At 35.8% G+C, this 20,570-nt stretch overlaps 1 protein-coding gene across 1 annotated transcript in view; it reads left to right on the top strand.

The window, feature by feature from the left end:
* Window positions 1-20,570, top strand: part of LOC128234618 (zinc transporter 9-like) — a 308,991-nt gene that overhangs the window by 198,860 nt on the left and 89,561 nt on the right. The window contains exon 12 of the mRNA XM_052948969.1: window positions 762-817. Coding sequence (XP_052804929.1) covers window positions 762-817 — 56 coding nt within the window. The remainder of the gene's footprint in view (window positions 1-761; window positions 818-20,570) is intronic.

Raw genomic sequence — 20,570 nt, forward strand, 5'->3', positions numbered from 1 at the left:
AACAATGGTACGAACTATTTACTGCCATTTCTATGAATAGACTTCCATTTTGGTTGGTTTAAAATTAGAAATCGTGTGAACATTTGTTGTGTCATGTGAGGCAAGTGGGGAAATCCGTGAACTATGAACACAAATCTATTTTTTGTTTGTTTTATTTTACACAGTATTATAAAAGGTGTAAATATATAGGTTACAGCAAAATGCTGTTTTAGTCTAATTTTATGTCATTGTTATTTTATTTGACTGTGAAGTACTGTGGTGCAACAAAGGTTCATCCAGTATACATGTAAATTTTTATGGTCATTAATTTTTTTGGAAGGCTGAAAGCCAGTTTGATGAATTAAGATATTTGTTTAATTACATTACTTTAAAGAATTTTTGATGGAATCATGATGAAACTTTGTGATGATGTTTGTGGTCTGAATATCAAGAATTGTTTGATATATTACTTCTGGTGAAAGTTTTCATTATTTTTAGAGACTTGTTTAATAAATTTCATAATGAATGACTTGTAACAATTGTGATATTTTATTTATATCATTTATACTAACTTTATGATTTTCATCACTTAATACATACGTTGCTGTATAAAAATTGTACACTTTACAATGCTATTTATTTATGACATCAATAGTTATTAAACTAGATATATATATAAAAAATATATAACGTCATTTATGATGGCACAATCATTTATGAAATAAATGACAATTATAACAGTTTCAATGATATAGATATTGAAACAAACAATTATTTTTCAGCTGTTCCTGGCCGTAGGAAGATACAAGTCATTACAAAAACCTGATGAGGAACATCCGTAAGAAGTCTTCTTTAAATGTAAAATTACTTCATGTTACAATATCTCACAATTGTGTCAACTGTGCCTTCCTTGCCCCAGTTTCTCATTGCCGTCAATGACAGGTAAAGAATTCTTCTCTAGAACCCTTGAGATGATTTGGAAGTATACATAAACTTTCTTTGCATTAACTGTACATTAAAGCATGTTGTCATGTTTGAAAAAAAACACAATTGTATCCAGTAACATGGCTGAGAAAGAAATATATCTTTCAGATTGATGATGTTTTAATTGCCAAATCATATGCTCATGGTAACTTTTCCAAAATACACTGATGAAACTTTGATCAGAGTAACTACACAATTATGTTTCATCGATTGATATTACCTATTTCTGTGTCACTTTCAAAGCTTGGAAGACACATACATGTATGTATTACTTTGTTCAGCATTGTTGTAATCCACTGTGTTGTTATCGGTGCCATTTTTTCATTTCTGTTCAGTGACTTCTGATTGACTTGTTGTAGAGTCCTCAAAATTGGTATGCACATTATACATGGTGGCTTTATTACCCCAGGGAGGTAATACATCACGAGTCAAGGTTATCATTCTTACCTCTGCTAAAATCAAAGTGCTGAAAGCACTGATGGACCAAGACTACATATAGGGGCAAGTTGACAACTGTGTAGATAGCATTGAAAGAAACAACACAATGATAAGCGAGCTCTGTTGAATTGGCTAGTTTGAACAGAAAACCATACTATTACCCGACTATAAGGCGATCTGCTTATAAGACGACCCCCTAACTTTGCCTGTGAAATCTGATGTTTTTGTCTTGACTTGTTTATAAGACAGGATAGACTTTTAAAGCAAATCCAGCACTTCAATTTCACCAAATCTGTGATAGTGCTCAAGCTAAACAGTCGATATCAACTAAATTTGTTCATTTGTTTGAAGAAAATCATTGATGTCTTGCCAACTGTGAACACTCTAATGTGAAGGTAGGTTAATAATAGAACAATGCGGTTAAGGATTTATTTAACATATTTTTTCATACAGATAAAGGTTCATTATACCCCCACAAACGAAGTTTGAGGGGGTATATAGGAGTGAGCTTGTCGGTTGGTCGGTCGGTCGGTCTGTCGGTTTTCATGGTTTCCGGACGATAACTCATGAAAGGCTAGACAGATTTGAAAAATTTTTGGTACACAGGTGTAACATCAGAAGATACAGGTCAAGTTTGATATTGGGGCTGGTGGAGCCAAGGTCAAGGTCACTGTTACTAAAAATAAAAAAATGGTTTCCGGACGATAACTCATGAAAGGCTTGACAGATTTGGAAAAAATTTTGGTACACAGGTGTAACATCAGAAGATACAGGTCAAGTTCGATATTTGGGCTGGTGGGGCCAAGGTCAAGGTCACTGTTACTTAAAAAAGAAAAAGGGTTTCCGGACGATAACTCATGAAAGGCTAGACGGATTTGAACAATTTTTTGTACACAGGTGTAACATCAGAAGATACAGATCAAATTAGTGAGCTTGTCGGTCGGTCGGTTTTCATGGTTTCCGGACGATAACTCATGAAAGGCTTGACAGATTTAAAAAAAATTTGGTAGACAGGTGTAACATCAGAAGATACAGGTCAAGTTCGATATTGGGGCTGGTGGGGCCAAGGTCAAGGTCACTGTTACTAAAAATAGAAAAACGGTTTCCGGACGATAACTCATGAAAGGCTTGACAGATTTGAAAAATTTTTGGTACACAGGTGTAACATCAGAAGATACAGGTCAAGTTCGATATTGGGGCTGGTGGGGCCAAGGTCAAGGTCACTGTTACTAAAAATAGAAAAATGGTTTCCGGACGATAACTCATGAAAGGCTAAACGGATTTGAACAATTTTTGGTACACAGGTGTAACATCAGAAGATACAGATCAAGTTCGATATTGGGGCTGGTGGGGTCAAGGTCACTGTTACTAAAAATAGAAAAATTGTTTCCGGACGATAACTCATGAAAGGCTTGACAGATTTGAACATTTTTTGGTACACAGGTGTAACATCAGAAGATACAGGTCAAGTTAGATAGATCCTTCAAAAACTAAATGAGCAAATATTTACCTTAAAAGTAATTGACACTTGGAAAGATGAACAAACAAAACAAATCCAGCATGCTTCATTTGAACCAGATGCCAGTGGAATACCAGCAGAACTTAAATATGGCATATTTGCCACAGTAGTGCTTACTACAAATATTGACCTGTCAGATGGACTTGTTAATTCGGCTACAGGAACAGTCCCGGGATTCATTCCCAGGTGGATAAGGATGCATTCAAGCCCAAATATGTACTTGTAAAATTGATGATGATCGTGTTGGAAGAAAAGCTCGTGAATGCTCTAGATGTCTTATTCCAGAAGAGATCAGCTAGAGCATCAGCTAGTTTTTCTTGTCAGCAGTGTAACTTCTAAATTATTCAACAGATTTAAATAAAACAATACATGCATGATAAAAGAAGATGCAGTGTGCAGTAACCTTGGAGTTATGGCCTCTTTTCAAAGGAATGGTTTGCCATTCCTGTGTCCAGGCGGCATTTGGGGGTATTCGTCACTCCTGTGACAGCTCTAGTTCATATTTTTAGTAAACTCAAATATATCGGCCAAGGTTTGAAGGTTCTCAGACGAGGATTATTGATTATTATTTTTCCGATCGTATGATATGTTCTAACCAGCCTAGATGCAATCTTGGGAGTAAAATGGGATCATACGGGAAAGACTGACCAATTTAAATACAAACCATTGCCATGCGCCTTTAATTATTGCACAGCTCGTGCTGTGATGAAGCAAATTTTACTGTTTGATCTGCAGCTGACAAACACGACACAGTCTGATACATGTGTTATTGAGTTAAAATTTTGCAGTGTTTGTTTGAATTGCAGTTGATGGGACTTAAATTAGGAAAAATAAATACCGTATTATATCATGTATAGTACGCTAGCATAGATAGGACGCAGGCAAAAAAATAGTTGAGAAAACGGGTAAAAACCCTTAATATATAAGATAGGACGCAGAGGAAAAATGTCAAAATTGGAGTCGAAAAATTGAGGTTGGTAAAGTATTTATAACATATATTGAAGTAAAAAACAAACAAAAAATTGTATATAAGGCATATTTCGATAACTGTCTTGTGTATTTCGATAATTATTGTTGTATATTGGTAATTTAGCTTACACAACAATTATATCTGTCTAGACATTTTGAGAACTTTCACGCATATTATACAAATGCCGTAATAGTCTCGACTGACAGTCAACCATTGCAATAGTCTCCACATGCCTTCTAAATGACAGTCAACCGTTGCAATCGAAACAAAACTGTGTATTGTCAAAACTGATGATTGTTTTGATAAGGCTTGTCGCTGCGCGGATTTAAGCATGTCGGCATAATTAATGCGTGTCAGTAATTAGCCTTGCCAGTGGAAGGCACTTCGGGTAAAGTGCGAACAAACAACCATAAGGTATTACCATCGCAATAGTTTGTTCTATTGATGTTTTTCTAATGACAGACAGCGGGTGATTTTCACACCTTCGCACATTTGAAAAGATTTGATAGTGACAATAATGCTACTTTGCGTTATGCACATTCCTTTATTAATTTTTTAAAACAGTAACATACAACAAAATGTTTTGTAAAATATCGAAACATTAAAATCATGAACAACGATTAATTGATATTTACCTCCTTTCCCGATTTTCCGTTGCCGTTATAACTCAATCCAGTTAAAGTGCTGACTCACATCGAGTTTTTGTGAGTAGCGTCCCTTTTATAAAAAATTAAACACTCATGGTTTTTGCAATTTATTTCTCAATAAATCATTTTAAAGTAAACATTCAATATATTTCTGAGTGTGTTAACTTGCGTAATTTTACCTATGTCAGTTGTTCTCTTCGGTGACGCAGTACAGATACTTACTATTACCGCGTTCCTCCCCGGTCCAATATTTTCGACCTGAAATGGAAAAAAACAGATGAAATTCTAATAGCATAGAAAGGAAGCAGGCAATTTTTAAGACGAGAATTAAGGGTAAAAATGTGCGTCCTATGCATGATATAATACGGTAACCATTGATGATTGTGGATAAATTAATGTGACGATTAATGAAATGTGTATTGAAACCTGCTAGTTAGTCTGCATGATACACGTGAAGCCTAGTCATAAGGAAACAGAAAGTTTTATTTCCAACATGAAAAAATAACACAGTGATTTTTTTTTTAAATATTTTAATTATTATTGCAGCAAAATGTGTCTCCTGTGATAAACAATGTGTTTAGACTGATAACAAGGGTTTGCCAATTAGAAGATATCGAGTGTTCATTGTAGCGAAACATATCAGATGGTCGTCTTAATCTGATGGGTGTGATCGTGTCATTTTTATTGGGGTGTCATCAACATACAATAAATCAGTCAGTCAAATATTGTATGTTGAATATTACTGATTCCAACTGTACTATTTCTGAATTTCTTATAGCGTCGCTTATATGACGGGCCCCCTACTTAAATGTTCAAACTCGGGACCCAATTTCCCCGTCTTATAGTCGAAGAAATACGGTACATGTGTTAATATCCTGTTATATATACCTTAAGTATAACAGTTGGTTTACAAAAACAATGCATCCTTAATTTTTATATCATTAATCATTTAATCTTGACCTTACCGTAGCAAAGTGATGAAATGAATAATGAAATACACTACTGCCTGTGACAAAGTTATGAAAGTTTAACATTTTAAGTGGATTAAGGGCCAGTTTTATTTAACTTCGTACAAAAAAAGTATTTTTTTGCGTACAAACTAAGCTGTTTAGCCAGTTTATTTAGATTTTTTCGTACTTGTTCGCAGCTGTTTTTTGTGTAGATCTACTTAAGTACTTAGGGTGGCGTACAAACTTCATAAACTAAAAAAATGGCCGCCACCATAACAGAAATATTTAAAAGTGGCGATTTTTCTTTTATTGTGGCGTATTTTTACAAAACCAACTGCCAGATTCAAGACAGAAGATGATTCTGTGGAATCTGCAACCTGGTGAGTAAATAAACAAAAACATTTTGATGCCGTTTTGACTAAATTTTCAGGGGACGCAACCCTGCGCAATCTGTCAAAATGTTTTGAAAAACAAAATGCACTTATTTTGATGCATTTAAGTGTTTTTTGTGATAACAACACTGGAATTTTGGAGTGAAATACTATCCAACCATCAAACTCATGGTATGTAAATTTAATGGTCTTTTAAGTAAAACAAATAAGCTAAAAACAGGCTACTAGTGTTAAACACTGATTTGACAGTTCATATGTCAGTTTTTATTAATGCACATTGCAAGTCTATTTAGCAGCAATAACTTGATTTGCCTTTTATTTACAAGAACATCATGTCTCTCATTGTATTGGTTTCAGAAATTTTAAATCAACATTGAAGCTTATAAATAGTTGCCCAGGGGTGGGGATGGAGGGGGGAGGGGAGTCAAAAAGTATTATTCATAAAAATAGGGCAGTTGAAAGATAAGCATAAGCCCTGATGGTCTGAATTGTGAGACATGTTCAATTTTCTCGCCATTCCGAAAATAGCGCGGCTAGTAATGGGTATTGGACTGGGGAATCCCTGCTTGTAAGTTATGTGCATAACCAACTCAGCTTACATGCCCATAAAACATAAAATAACTTTAAGCTTGCAAATGAGTTGTTCAACCAGCTGTACAAACTGTTCCTGATAACTAAATTTGCAAACTGTCTGTGACATACTCTTGAACTGTATTATATTATTACTGTAAACATGGGTGTAAAAGTGTAATAGGTTCAGATTTTGAACCCTACGACTTATAAAACACTTCAGCTCAAGCAACTTTAAATAGAAACCACCTTGCCTATAAAGAAATATGTTTACCATATTTTAGACTTTAGTAAGAAAATAGTCTGTTTAATATAACTTATGCACTTTTTATCACAGATCTTCACATGGATCCAAGATGCTGGTAACTAGGCGGATCTGATCATTTCACAGGGTTTTCCAAACTTTCTGTTTACTTCTGGTATTTGTATAAAGAAGCAAGATAATAGTAAATATACCATTAGTGCAAATCAAGTGTGAAACTCGTGTTATGTATGTATTAACAGTCAGTTAGAAGCATTTTTTTTACCAAATCTCAATTTAATATAAAACTTTTCAAGCTTACCATGCATATTGTTTAATGCACATCCTATAATTAATTTATTAAAGATGTGTAACACATGTAATCACTAGATACATGTACTTATGCTAGCAATGTTTGCTAGGCTTAAAAGCTGCACTCTCACAGATTGAATGTTTCATCAACTTTTTCTAAATTTTGTCATGGAACAAGCAAACATTTGTGAAAATGCATAGAAACGAGTGATATAAGACTGCTGAAAAAATTAGATGGCAGGTTTTCATATTCATGCTCAAAAACATCAGTTTTAATGCAGTTTTCAAAACATTAAATTGCAAACAGAAATATGAAAAACTGTAACGATAAAATCTTTTGTCAGCATTCTTATATCACTGGTTTTGAGATATTTACACAAAATTGGCTCATTCCAAGACAAAAAACAAAATATTGTCAAAATGGTAATACTGTGAGATTCAGCTTTAAAGAAAACAATAGAAATAACAGTTTTTAGCCAAAGGCCAGAAGACCTTATGCAATGGTTATGTGTTTGTAGTATGTGCGTCCGTGCGTCAGTGCCTCTGTGCCTCTGTAAATAATTGCTCGTGAACACAATACAGTCTTCAGTTATGATTGTATCTTGATAAAACTTGTACAGTATTTTGATATCCATCAGAGCATGGTTCCTTTCGAAAACCAGCCACATCCCCCCATGCATGCCTAGATTATGGGCCTTGAAAGTTTTAAAAAAATGCTATTTTTAGCTAACCTATTTTTAGCCAAGTCTACATGACCAAATTTGTCTATTTTTCGCCAAATTTACATGTTAAGTCAAGTCTAGGATGAAAGGGAGACAACTTGCTTTTTTGGTTCTGCAGTTGATTTTGTGAATTACTCTGCCTTGTTCCTGTTGAAAGGCCAAAGGACATTTTGTAGCTCTATTGGCCAAAGTGTCTTTAGTTCTCGCATTCATCTAAACAAAATTGCTTGTAAATGTTTGTTCAAATCATGCCCCTGGGGTTATTACTGGCCATCCCCCGGGGTTCACAGGTTTGGTATACTTAAATTGGGATTGTTTGAAAATCTTTTTGTCTGAACCAGCTATGCAGACACTTGCTATTTTAAATAAGGCATAATTTAGTTGTCTGCTACCATGATTGTTCAGATTATGCCACTGGGGTCAAAACTGGCACTGCCCCGGGGGTCACAAGTTTCCTAGAGACTTATTTAAGAAATATTTTCAAAATCTTCTTGTTTCAAACCACAAGGCTCATACCTTTGATGTTTGTTCTGGAGCATCATATGATGACTGTCTAGCAAAACAGTTGAAATTATGCCCCTGGGGCCAAAGCTGGCCACCCACCTTTTGACCTTCTTTATTATTTTTAAAGCTACAGCAATGATATTTGGATCATGTGTACAGTTTTGCAAACGAGCATCAATGTTGTCCTCGTATGACCTTGACTTTGACCTTTTGACTAACCTTTGACAATGGACGACGGACATAGACCGATCATTATAGCTCACCTTGAGCACTTTGTGCTCAGGTGAGCTATAATGATCGGTCTATGTCCGTCGTCCGTTGTCAACAATTGGTTATAATCATCTTCTTCTCCTAAACGGCTTGGACAATTTTAATGAAACTTCATAGGAATGATCCTTGTTTGGTGTTTTTTCAAAATTGTTCAAAGAAGTTTATTCCATGCAGAACTCTGGTTGCCATGGCAACCTAAAGGAAAATGTCAACAATAGGTTATAATCATCTTCTTCTCCTAAACCACTTCAACAATTTTGATGAAACTTCATAGGAATGATCCTTGGTTGGTGCTTTTTCAAAATTGTTCAAAGAAATTAATTCCATGCAGAACTCTGGTTGCCATGGCAACCTAAAGGAAAATGTCAACAATTGGTTATAATCATCCTCTTATCCTAAACCGCTTGGACAATTTTGATGAAACTTCATACGAATGATCCTTGGTTAGTGCTTTTTCAAAATTGTTAAAAGAAATTAATTCCATTCAGAACTCTGGTTGCCATGGCAACCTAAAGGAAAATGTCAACAATAGGTTATATAACATTCATCTTCTCCTTAACAACTTGGACAATTTTGATGAAACTTCATAGGAATGATCCTTGGTTGTTCCTTTTTAGCTCACTTAAGCACAAAGTGCTCAAGGTGAGCTATTGTGATCAGTCTATGTCCGGCGTCTGTCGTCCAGCGTTCGTTGTCAGCTGTTCGGCTTCAACATTTGGTTATAATCATTTTCTTCTCTTAAACCACTTGGACAATTTCGATGAAACTTCATAGGAATGATCCTTGGTTGGTGCTTTTTCAAAATTGTTCAGAGAAATGAATTCCATACAGAACTCCGGTTGCCATGGCAACCTAAACAAAACTGTCAACAATTGGTATAATCATCATCTTCTCCGAAACCCCTTGGACAATTTCGATGAAACTTCATAGGAATGATCCTTGGTTGGTGCTTTTTCAAAATTGTTCAAAGAAATGAATTCCATACAGAACTCTGGTTGCCATGGCAACCTAAACAAAACTGTTAACTATTGGTATAATCATCATCTTCTCCTAAACCCCTTGGACAATTTTAATGAAACTTCATAGGAATGATCCTTGGTTAGTGCTTTTTCAAAATTGTTCAAAGAAATGAATTCCATGCAGAACTCTGGTTGCCATGGCAACCTTAAGGAAAAGTGTCAACAATTGGTTATAATCATTATCTTCTCCTGAACCCCTTGGACAATTTTAATGAAACTTCATAGGAATGATCTTTGATTGGTGCTTTTTCAAAATTGTTCAAAGAAATGAATTCCATGCAGAACTCTGGTTGCCATGGCAACCTTAAGGAAAAGTGTCAACATTTGGTTATAATCATCATCTTTTCCTAAACCCCTTGGACAATTTTAATGAAACTTTATAGGAATGATCCTTGGTTTGTGCCTTTTCAAAATTGTTTAAATAAATGAATTCCATGCAGAACTCTGGTTGCCAATGCAACCTGAAGGAAGATTTACAAAAAAATTTTGGCAAATACTATGAAGCCTAATGCTTAAATATTTGGTGTGTAACATTGTGGATTGGTTATCTACCATGTTTATTCAAATAATGCCCATGGAGAAAAATTGGCCCCAGCCTGTGGGCTACAAGTTCATTATAAATACACTCTGTTAAAATCTTATAGTTATGTAAAGGTTTTTCTTGAAGCAAGGGCAGCAAGTCTTGCTATATGGTCTCCATTTATGGTGGAGATTCCACTACTTTCTATATTTAGTAACAAGGGAATATATCTGAAATTTTATTAAGTCTTCAACATAGTCACTTCTGAAGTAATTATTAACCAGGTTTTCACATAGTGAAACCCAGTTATTAGAATGACAAACGTCGTTGTTCGACAGGCGGGCGGCTGGGCGGCGTCAAACTCACCTATGAAACTGAATAACTTTAGTAAGGGTTGACATATCTTTATCAAACTTGGTCTTTGGAAAGAGTTTATGGGTACCTTTCATGGGATTGCTTTTGGGGTCCCTTGGGTCAAGGTCAAGGTCACTGTTACTAAAAATAGAAAAAGGGTTGAAACTGAATAACTTTAGTTAGGGATGACATATCTTGACTAAACTTGGTCAATAGGAAGAGTTTATGGAGACCTCTCATGGGATTGTGTTTGGGGTCCTTAGGGTCAAGTTCAAGGTTACTGTTACTAAAAATAGAAAAATGGTTGAAAATGAATAACTTTAGTTAGGGTTGACATTTCTTGACCAAACTTAGTCAGTAGGAAGAGTTTATGGATACCTTACATGGGATTGCATTTGGGGTCCCTAGGGTCAAGGTCAAGGTGACTGTTACGAAAAATAGAAAAACAGTTGAAACTGAATAACTTTAGTAAGGGTTGACATATCTTGACCAAACTTGGTCAATAGGAAGAGTTTATGGATACCTTTCATGGGATTGCATTTGGGGTCCCTAGGGTCAAGGTCACTGTTACTAAAAATAGAAAAATGGTTGAAACTGTATAACTTTAGTTAGGGATGATATATCTTGACTAAACTTGGTCTATAGAAAGAGTTTATGGGTACCTTTCATGGGATTGCGATTGGGGTCCTTAGGTTCAAGCTCAAGGTCACTGTTACTAAAAATAGAAATAACGGTTGAAACAAAATAACTTTAGCTAGGGTTGACATATCTTGACTAAACTTTGTGTACAGGAAGAGTTGATAGATACCTTTCATGGGATTGTGTTTGGGGTCCCTTGGGTCAAGGTCAAGGTCACTGTTACTAAAAATAGAAAAAACAGTTGAAACTGAATAATTTTAGTTAGGGTTGACATATCTTGACCAAACTTGGTCTTTAGGAAGAGTTTATGGATACCTTTCATGGGATTGCATTTGGGGTCCCTAGGGTCAAGGTCACTGTTACTAAAAAAAGAAAAATGGTACAAACTGAATATCTTTAGTTAGGGATGATATATCTTGACTAAACTTGGTCTATAGGAAGAGTTTATGGAGACCTTTCATGGGATTGCTTTGGGGTCCCTAGGTTCAAGGTCAAGGTGACTGTTACTAAAAATAGAAAAACAGTTGAAACTGAATAACTTTAGTAAGGGTTGACATATCTTGACTAAACTTGGTCTATAGAAAGAGTTTATGGGTACCTTTCATGGGATTGTGATTGGGGTCCCTAGGTTCACGGTCAAGGTCACTGTTACTAAAAATAGAAAATCGGTTGAAACTAAATAGCTTTAGTTAGGGTTACATATCTTGACTAAACTTGGTGTACGGGAAGAGTTTATAGATACCTTTCATGGGATTGCATTTGGGGTCCTTAGGGACAAGGTCACTGTTACTAAAAATAGAAAAATGGTTCAAACTGAATATCTTTAATTATGGTTGACATATCTTGACCAAACTATAGTTTATGGATACTTTCATGGGATTACTTTTTGGGGTCCCTAGATTCAAGATCAAGGTGACTGTTACTAAAAATAGAAAAACAGTTGAAACTGAATAATTTTAGTCAGGGTCTACATATCCTGACACAGCTTGGTATAAAGGAAGAGTTTATGGATACCTTTCAATGGATTGCATTTGGGGTCCCTAGGGTCAAGGTCACTGGTACTAAAAGTAGAAAAACAGACTCAGGCTGAAGTTCTTCTGTCAATCATTAAAAACCTGGTTTCGTCGCATTGCAGCGTGTCTTGTTGTTCTTTTTTTAGGTTCATAGATTCAAATAATTATTATACACTGTATTATTTAGAAGAAATTTCATTTTTACTTAATAATAAATTTAATAATTAGACTTTTCCATTGAACTTCATGTAGATTATTGTTCATGCAGATGCTATAATCTTATCTTCTGTGTGGATAGTGTTATTCACTTATAGCTTATATAAAGAAAAATTGTATTATTAACATTAGAAGGAATGTGATGAGTCCTAGATGGGTAAAGGTGATTATTTTAGTTGAAGGTGTTGAATGTGATCTGATGTTTTTTTAGAGCTTAAGGCAGTTTATTGATTTTATTGGGTTGTGCACTGTTTGTTATTTGTGTATCTATACTAAACGTTCTTTCAGTCTGCAAGCAATTTAACATAGTTTTGTCAGTGTGCAGGCAACTGAAAAAAGTCCTGTGAGTGTGCAGGTATCTGTACCAAGTGCTGTCAGTGTGCAGTCAATTATCAAGTCCTGTCAGTGTGGTGCGCAGGGAACTGAACAAAGTCCTGTCAGTTTGCAGGTGAGAATCGAATTCTGTCAGTGTGCAGTCAATCATCAAGTCCTGTCATTGTGCAGGAAACTGAACAAAATCCTGTCAGTGTGCAGTCAGTCGACAAGTCCTGTCAGTGTGCAGGAAACTGTGACAAGTCCTGTCAGTGTGCAGGTAACTGTGACAAGTCCTGTCAGTGATTATCCAGGCAACATGTTTGACCAGTATGTTTTTATGCGCCTGAAAGTTGGGCATATTAATATCACACCTTCCTTCTATCCATCTGTCCGTCCGTCCATCTGTCCTGTGTCTGGCTCAATAACTCTTGTCTGTGCTGTAAATATCTCTTGTATGGACAGTTATTAATATAACTTGCTACATGCGTTCAACATACCAAGACGACGTGTCATGTGCAAGACCCGTGTCCTTACCTCTAAGGTCAAGGTCACACTTAGGTGTTTATTCACAATGGAATGCTGCATATAAGTACATAGAGTATAAGTTATCATGGCCGGGCTGTAACTTTCTCTTGTATGGACAGATTTTAAATTGACTTGCCATGTGTGTTTGACATACTAAGATGACGTGTTGCGTGCAAGACCTGTGTCGCTCCCCCTAAGGTTAAGGTCACACTAAGTGTTATTCACAATGGAATGCTGCATATATAAGGACATAGAGTATAGGTTGTCATGTCTGGTCTATAACTTTTACTTGTTTTGATAGATTTTAAAATGACATGCCACATGTGTTCCAACATACAAAGACGATGTGTCATGTGCAAGACCTGTGTCCTTACCACTTAGTTGAAGGTCACACTTAGTGTTTATTCACAATTGAATGTTGCATATAAGTACATAGAGTTTAGGCTGTCGTGTCAGGGCTGTTACTTTCTCTTGTATGGACAGATTTTAAAATGACTTGCCACATGTATTTGACATACCAAGACGATGCGTCGTGTGCAAGACCCATGTCCCTACCTCTAAGGTGAAAGAAACACTTAGTTTACTCACAATGAAATGCTGAATATGAGGGCATAAGAGTGTAGGCTGTCAAGTTTGGTTGGTATTTTTTCTATGTTCAGAGGGTATTTAAAATAACTTGCCATATGTATTTGACATGTAAAGGAAAAATCAACTTTTCATGTACTTCTTCAAAGGTCAACGTCACATTCAGGGGCATTCGTCACATACTGTGACAACTCTTGTTCAATATTCTTTGAGAACAAATATCAAGCTATATTGATAACAAAGGTTAAACTCTTTAATTCAGGTGAGTGATTAAGGGCCATCATTTTTAAAGCTACAGAAATTAAATTTTGACCATGAGAACAGTTTTGAGAGCAATTATTTTTTTATCAGATGACCTTTACTTGGCACATATTCATGCAACTAATCTGCTTACAACACTTACAACTCTGTCCTCAGATGTTGAACGTGCAACGTTTTCAGGTATTCCAAACACAAAATGTGGATTGAACAAGAGCCATGCCAGTAGAGCATAGGCCCTTATGGGCCTCTTGTTTTTAATGATTTTTAGCAGGTATGTCAATTTTCAAAGAAAAAAATTCAAGGTATCATTAAAGGCGTCCGTCTTGTCAGAGCAATACGCTAATGTAATTATATTATTTTTATATGATGTATAGGTCTATAATTCTGGCTTTAAGAAATGTTGAGCCGAGTCTTACCCTTTATCTAACTGAAAAAAATAACAGACATTTTGTTATACTAATTTTACTAGTGGCACTGTGAAATACTCTGTGACTGTTAAAAGGTGTAAGTTTTAAATGTCTTGTATCTCTATTTTATCCTTGTTTTTTTTTGCTTTAAACAATTTTTGTTTTTCGTTCAGAGACCCGTGGCCGTGTCACAAATACTTCAGAAACTAGGCTGAAAGTTGCCGAAAGAGCAGTAGATTTCCATTCTCTACAAACTTCATCTAAACCTTTTTCAACTGATACTTGAGGCAACCACTGATTTTTCAAGTACCGAATTCACAAAACAGTTTATGCCAGCATCTTATATCCATGGACTGTGCTTGAGTTGAACAGCCTTCAAACAGAAACTGTTTCAACACTGTGACCATCAATTGATTCATTCAGTTTACTCTTGTAGTGATCTGAGCAACCTTGTACATCATTTCAACTTAATAAATAGTTTAAACTTAATATTTTTTTGTTTTGCGATGCACATGAAGCTAATTACAGTGAACTTTGACGTTGACTCTATGCAGGATGGAGAGACCATCTTTATACATGCTGGTTGTAGTGTATCAACAAAAATACAAATTTAATAACCAACATGACGTCATGTGCACTGTTTAGATTTTTTGTCATCTAAACCTCAGCTACTGGCTTTATTTTTAGCTCACGTGAGCACAAAGTGCTTAAGGTGAGCTATTGTGATCGGTCTATGTCCGGCGTCTGTCGTCCGGCGTCCGTCATTCGGATTCAACAATTGGTTATAATTATCTTCTTCTCTTAAACCGCTTGGACAATTTTGATGAAACTTCATAGGAATGATCCTTGGTTGGTGCTTTTTTCAAAATTGTTTAAAGAAATTAATTCCATGCAGAACTCTGTTTGCCATGGCAACCTAAAGGATAATATCAAGAATTGGTTATAATCATCTTCTCCTAAACCGCTTGGACAATTTTGATGAAACTTCATAGGAATGATCCTTGGTTGTTGCTTTTTTAAAATTGTTCAAAGAAATTAGTTCCATGCAGAACTCTGGTTGCCATGGCAGCCTAAAGGATAATGTCAACAATTGGTTATAATCATCTTCTCCTAACCCGCTTGGACAATTTTGATGAAACTTCATAGGAATGATCCTGGGTTGGTGCTTCCTTAAAATTGTTCAAAGAAATTAATTCCATGCAAAACTCTGGTTGCCATGGCAACCTAAAGGAAAAGTGTCAACAATTGGTTATAATCATTCTCTTGTCCTAAACCGCCTGGACAGTTTTGATGAAACTTCATAGGAATGATCCTTGGTTGGTGTTTTTTCAAAATTGTTCAAAGAAATGAATTCCATGCAGAACTCTGGTTGCCATGGCAACCTTAAGGAAAAGTGTCAACAATTGGTTATAATCATTCTCTTGTACTAAACCCCTTGGGCAATTTTAATGAAACTTCATAGGAATGATCTTTGGTTGGTGCCTTTTCAAAATTGTTAAAAGAAATGAATTCCATGGAGAACTCTGGTTGCCATGGCAACCTAAAGGAAAAGTGTCAACAATTGGTTTTACTCATTATCTCCTAAACCCCTTGGGCAATTTTAATGAAACTTCATAGGAATGATCCTTGGTTGGTGCCTTTTCAAAATTGTTAAAAGAAATGAATTCCATGCAGAACTCTGGTTGCCATGGCAACCTAAAGGACAAAACTTTTTTGGCAAATACTATGAAGCCTAGTGCTTAAATATTTGGTGTGTAACATTGTGGATTGGTTATCTACCATGTTTATTCAAATTATGCCCCTGGAGAAAAATTGGCCCCAGCATGTGGGCTACAAGTTCATTATAAATACACTCTGTTAAAATCTAATAGTTATGTAAAGTTTTTTTCTTGAAGCAAGGGCAGCAAGTCTTGCTATATGGTCTCCCATTTTGTTTGAGATTCCACTACTTTCTATTTTTAGTAACAAGGGAATAGATTTTGCATATTATAATTTAGTCTTCAACATAGTCACTTCTGAAGTAATTATTGTTCTTTTTTTAGGTTCATAGATTCAAAAATTATTATACACTTTATTCTTTAGAAGAAATTTCATTTTTACTTTACAATAAATTTAATAATCAGAACGCTCATCCTCATCTCATCCTAAACTGCCTGAACAATTTTGACTAAAGTTTTGAAAATGCAGACTAACTTTACAGGGATGTTACTTGAAATTTTTTCAAAGATAGGTATTTTATGCAGAACCCTGGTTGCCATGGCAATCAAAAAGAAAACTTCAAAAATCTCTTGACAAAAACCATGAGGCTTATAGAGCTCAGATATTGGATGTGTAACAAATTGAGTGGTCGCCTACCAATTTTGTTAAAATAATGCCCCTGGTGTGAAAACTGGCCCCACCAAGCCCCAGAGATCACTAAGGCCAAAAAAAAAAATATGTGTGTTTCAGGTTACATGATCAAAAAAAAAAGGGACGGTAGGCAGGCTTTTTTTTTTTTTTTTTATACCGTCACATATTTGGTATCTTTGACAACTACTATATGATGCCATTAAAGATGCCATTTTTCGATGTTTTGAATATTTTATAACATTATAATAATTTAATTGGTGCACTTTCAGGACCATACATGTACAATATTTAAATGAAGACCCATACAACCAATTACAGCAAACCAAAGGAAACAAGATGCTGCACATGTTTATGTTTGTCAGTTTCTGTTAGGACGTCTGTGGAAACACCAAATGAGTACTATTATCCTGTCATTTTTCTTGCTAAAAGATCAATATTAAAAACAAACAACTTGTATTTTTATTTCTTTGTTTCTTTATTACTATCAATAAACCAACACTGTGAAATCAGAAAGGCTTATTCTATCCATTAACCCTTGACTCCATGTATGCTACATTTAAAAAAAAATGCATTGTATTCTAATTTTGATCACTCTTGCAAATATTATCGAAAACTTAGCATTTGCTCCTGAGGAGCAAATGCTCCATTTCCCATATTATTAAATACAAAACATTCATAATAATTAATTGGAATTTTATGGGAAAAAATAAAATGCCAATTATGAATGTTTTGTATTGTGTTTTTAATGTTAAATATTATTATTAAAGGATTAAATGTAGAGTCAGTAAAATATACATTTAGCTTTCATGCAGCTTTGTCAAAGATATATAGCCCTAACTCCAGTTACTTGATAAGGCTGTGCACAGTATTTCACACTTCACAATTCCAACACAAGTATATGTTATTAATTCAAACAAAAAGGGTATGTGTTGCTTTCATACATTTAAAAAACAATGCAGCTTTCTGCAAAACAGTTAACTCCGCTTATAACCATATTGACATACCTCAAAATTATCATCGTTATATCGGAATTATTATCATTAAAAGCGAAACATTTAATTTTATATTTGAGTCACTAGCAGAGATAAAATACACACTCTGAATTTCAAACAGATTGCATACAGATGAGACGCTGAGTTAATCGGTGTCTCATCTAAATGTAAACTTTTCAAAAGCTATTACTATGACACCCATAGCATGCTGTAAAGGCTGTTTAAAAGAGAATCAACAGATCAGTATTGGTACAAGCAGTATATCACAATATCCATTATATCAGATATCGTTACAACCGGAGTTGACAGAAGTTTGCATTAAATATCGGTAACACATAAAAATAATCAATTTATTTTCCAATACTATTAAATAAATATTCTCTTTATAGCAATGAAATATTTTTTGAAACCAAAAGTTTATATTTAGTTGCAAAAAAAATACAAATAATGTTCTCAATATATTAAGCACAAGTTGACAAGGTTTTGTAACCCCAGGGCCTGATGGCACGTTATACTGGTTGAACTGGTTTCAATTAGGTAAAAGGGTGATCCTTCAAGAGCAAGAAAGCCAAGAAAGCCAACTCATATAGAGAAAATTGCAGACTCGGTTTTATTGAGTCTGTTCATGAGTAGTAGTTAAAGATGCAACACTACTCACGCCCCAGTATACATCTTGACTGAACCTTAAGGACAAGGTTCAACAAGTACCTTTTTTGGCCTAAAATTTCATCAAAATTTAACTCATTTAATTTTTTTTGAGAAATGTAATGTTTAATATCTTTTTGAGACCTGACTTGTACAAAACACAACAATGGTTTTATTGACATGTTCACCAGTGACCTAGTTTTGACATCATAAAGATGCCTTATTCTAGCATTTTGTCGAAAAATCGTAAAAATACTGTTATTTTGAATAATTTTTTGAAGTATAAAATATAGAGCGCATGTGAATTCCAAAAATGATTTTTAAAATGCTGGTGTATATTAACAAGACTAACATTTTAACAAAGTATGAAATTGGTATTCATGTGCGCTCTATATTTTCTACTTCAAAAACCTATCCAAAATTACAGGATTTCCCCCATTTTTCGACAAAATGCCAAAGTACAACATTTTTATGAAATCATAGCTACTTCACTGGTGAACATATTGATAGAACGGCTGTTGTATTTGTAGAAGCCAGGTCTTTTTTGAATATTGACAGTTAAATTTCATATGCATTTAATGAATTAAATTTTGATGACGTTTTAGGCCAAAAATGGTACTTAATGAACATTCTCCTTTACTTACCGAAAGGACGATGAACTATTGCCATTTTGCCACTTTCCTTACACTGCTCACACAGAGGAAGAACAGTTTTATACCGTTTTTTTAACTGCAAGTCTACAACACCTTCACCAATGCCGCAATGGGCACAGGTATCTTTGGGACTGCTGATATTGCTACTATAGTAAGCAAGTTCAAGTGGCGTGTTGCAGACCAACATTTGTCGTGCCACATACTTACCATGCAGGGAAGATTCTGGAGGTGTGATGGGTGCACCGCAGGTGTAGTCGAATTCGCTGACTAGAATAGCAAATGACACCTCTTCCCTTGAGCTCATTTTCTGCTTCCCATAAATTACCCGAGGCTTTCTGCACTCTGTACATTCAATGGTGGCTCTTGCATGCTGTGCTGTGTACATTGAGGCCTCATGTACAGGTTCTTCTTGAGAGACCACCTCAGCTGTATCATCAGCAGCTAACCTGTCCCCCTGGTTCAGTTCTGTGTGTGCCCTTTTAGCTGGTTTGGGCTTGGCTGCTTTTTCTTTCAGAGTCGTCTTGGCTGCTTTTTCTTTCAGAGTCGGCCTGTCAGCTTCAGTTGTATCAATCAGCTTTGCTTCTGCATACTTCATGTAGTGCTCTCCATCACCTGCCATTATGGGATCTGGAAGCCACTTCAAGTCTTCTTCAGCAGAAGTAGGTGGAAGACAGCAGCTGGGATCACTACATTTTTTAATTTGAAAACTGTAATGACGCTCTCGGCAGTGCGTTAAAATCCAGCTTTGAAAGGCCTTACATTTCCCAGTAAAAGCCTTCTGTAGTTTCCCAAGATCTAGTTGAGGGAACAACTCTCGGAGATGCCTTCTCAAAAGGTCTAAGTCATCCTCTTGGACAGGATCAAAGGTCTGAAAGGGAACTTCTTTCAGTTTGAGGCGCTGGAATCTATTCCTCAAACTGGCCTGTACAGGTTCAACCGAATCCACCCAAGCAGCTTTCAGTTCAGGTTGTTTGGCAGCTGCGTCTCTGACTGACTTCATACTTGAACAGGATTTCAGCTTTTTCTCAATGACATCAGTAGAACTCTCTCTTTCTAAGGAGCAGTTCTGGAGACCCAAGTTCATGATAGACATCACCCTCTCTGCTGGGTATCGCCAACTGTGTCCAGGTGCACACCTAGCTAGAATTACCATATCTAGATCGTACTCTTTGAACAGACAAATTGCAGCACATCGCACTGCTTCCAAAGTAGTCCTGTGGTCAGTCCCTCCGTCGCTATACTTCATCAGTATTTTAGTCTTGTCGAGTGGCACCATTTTTGATAGAGATGCAGCATGGCGCATTGGCGTCGACACCTGAAATACAGAATCATTTACCGACACACTCACCTGACCCTGGACAAAGGATTTCTCTGCACTGTCTGGAATTTGTACCTGGAGTATGACAGATGGGGTTATGGAAGCCTTTGTCATGTCATGGTCTGCTGCAACCAGAGTAGTGGCAGTTGGGGCAATTGTTTTTTTACCACGGACACCTGTTGATACTGAGAATCCAGGTTCTCCAATAGGAACTTTAGCCTTATCATCACAACAGACAACTATGTATTTCTCACCTAATTC

The sequence above is a fragment of the Mya arenaria genome, chromosome 5 (genome assembly GCF_026914265.1).
Source record: "Mya arenaria isolate MELC-2E11 chromosome 5, ASM2691426v1".
NCBI lineage: Eukaryota > Metazoa > Mollusca > Bivalvia > Myida > Myidae > Mya > Mya arenaria.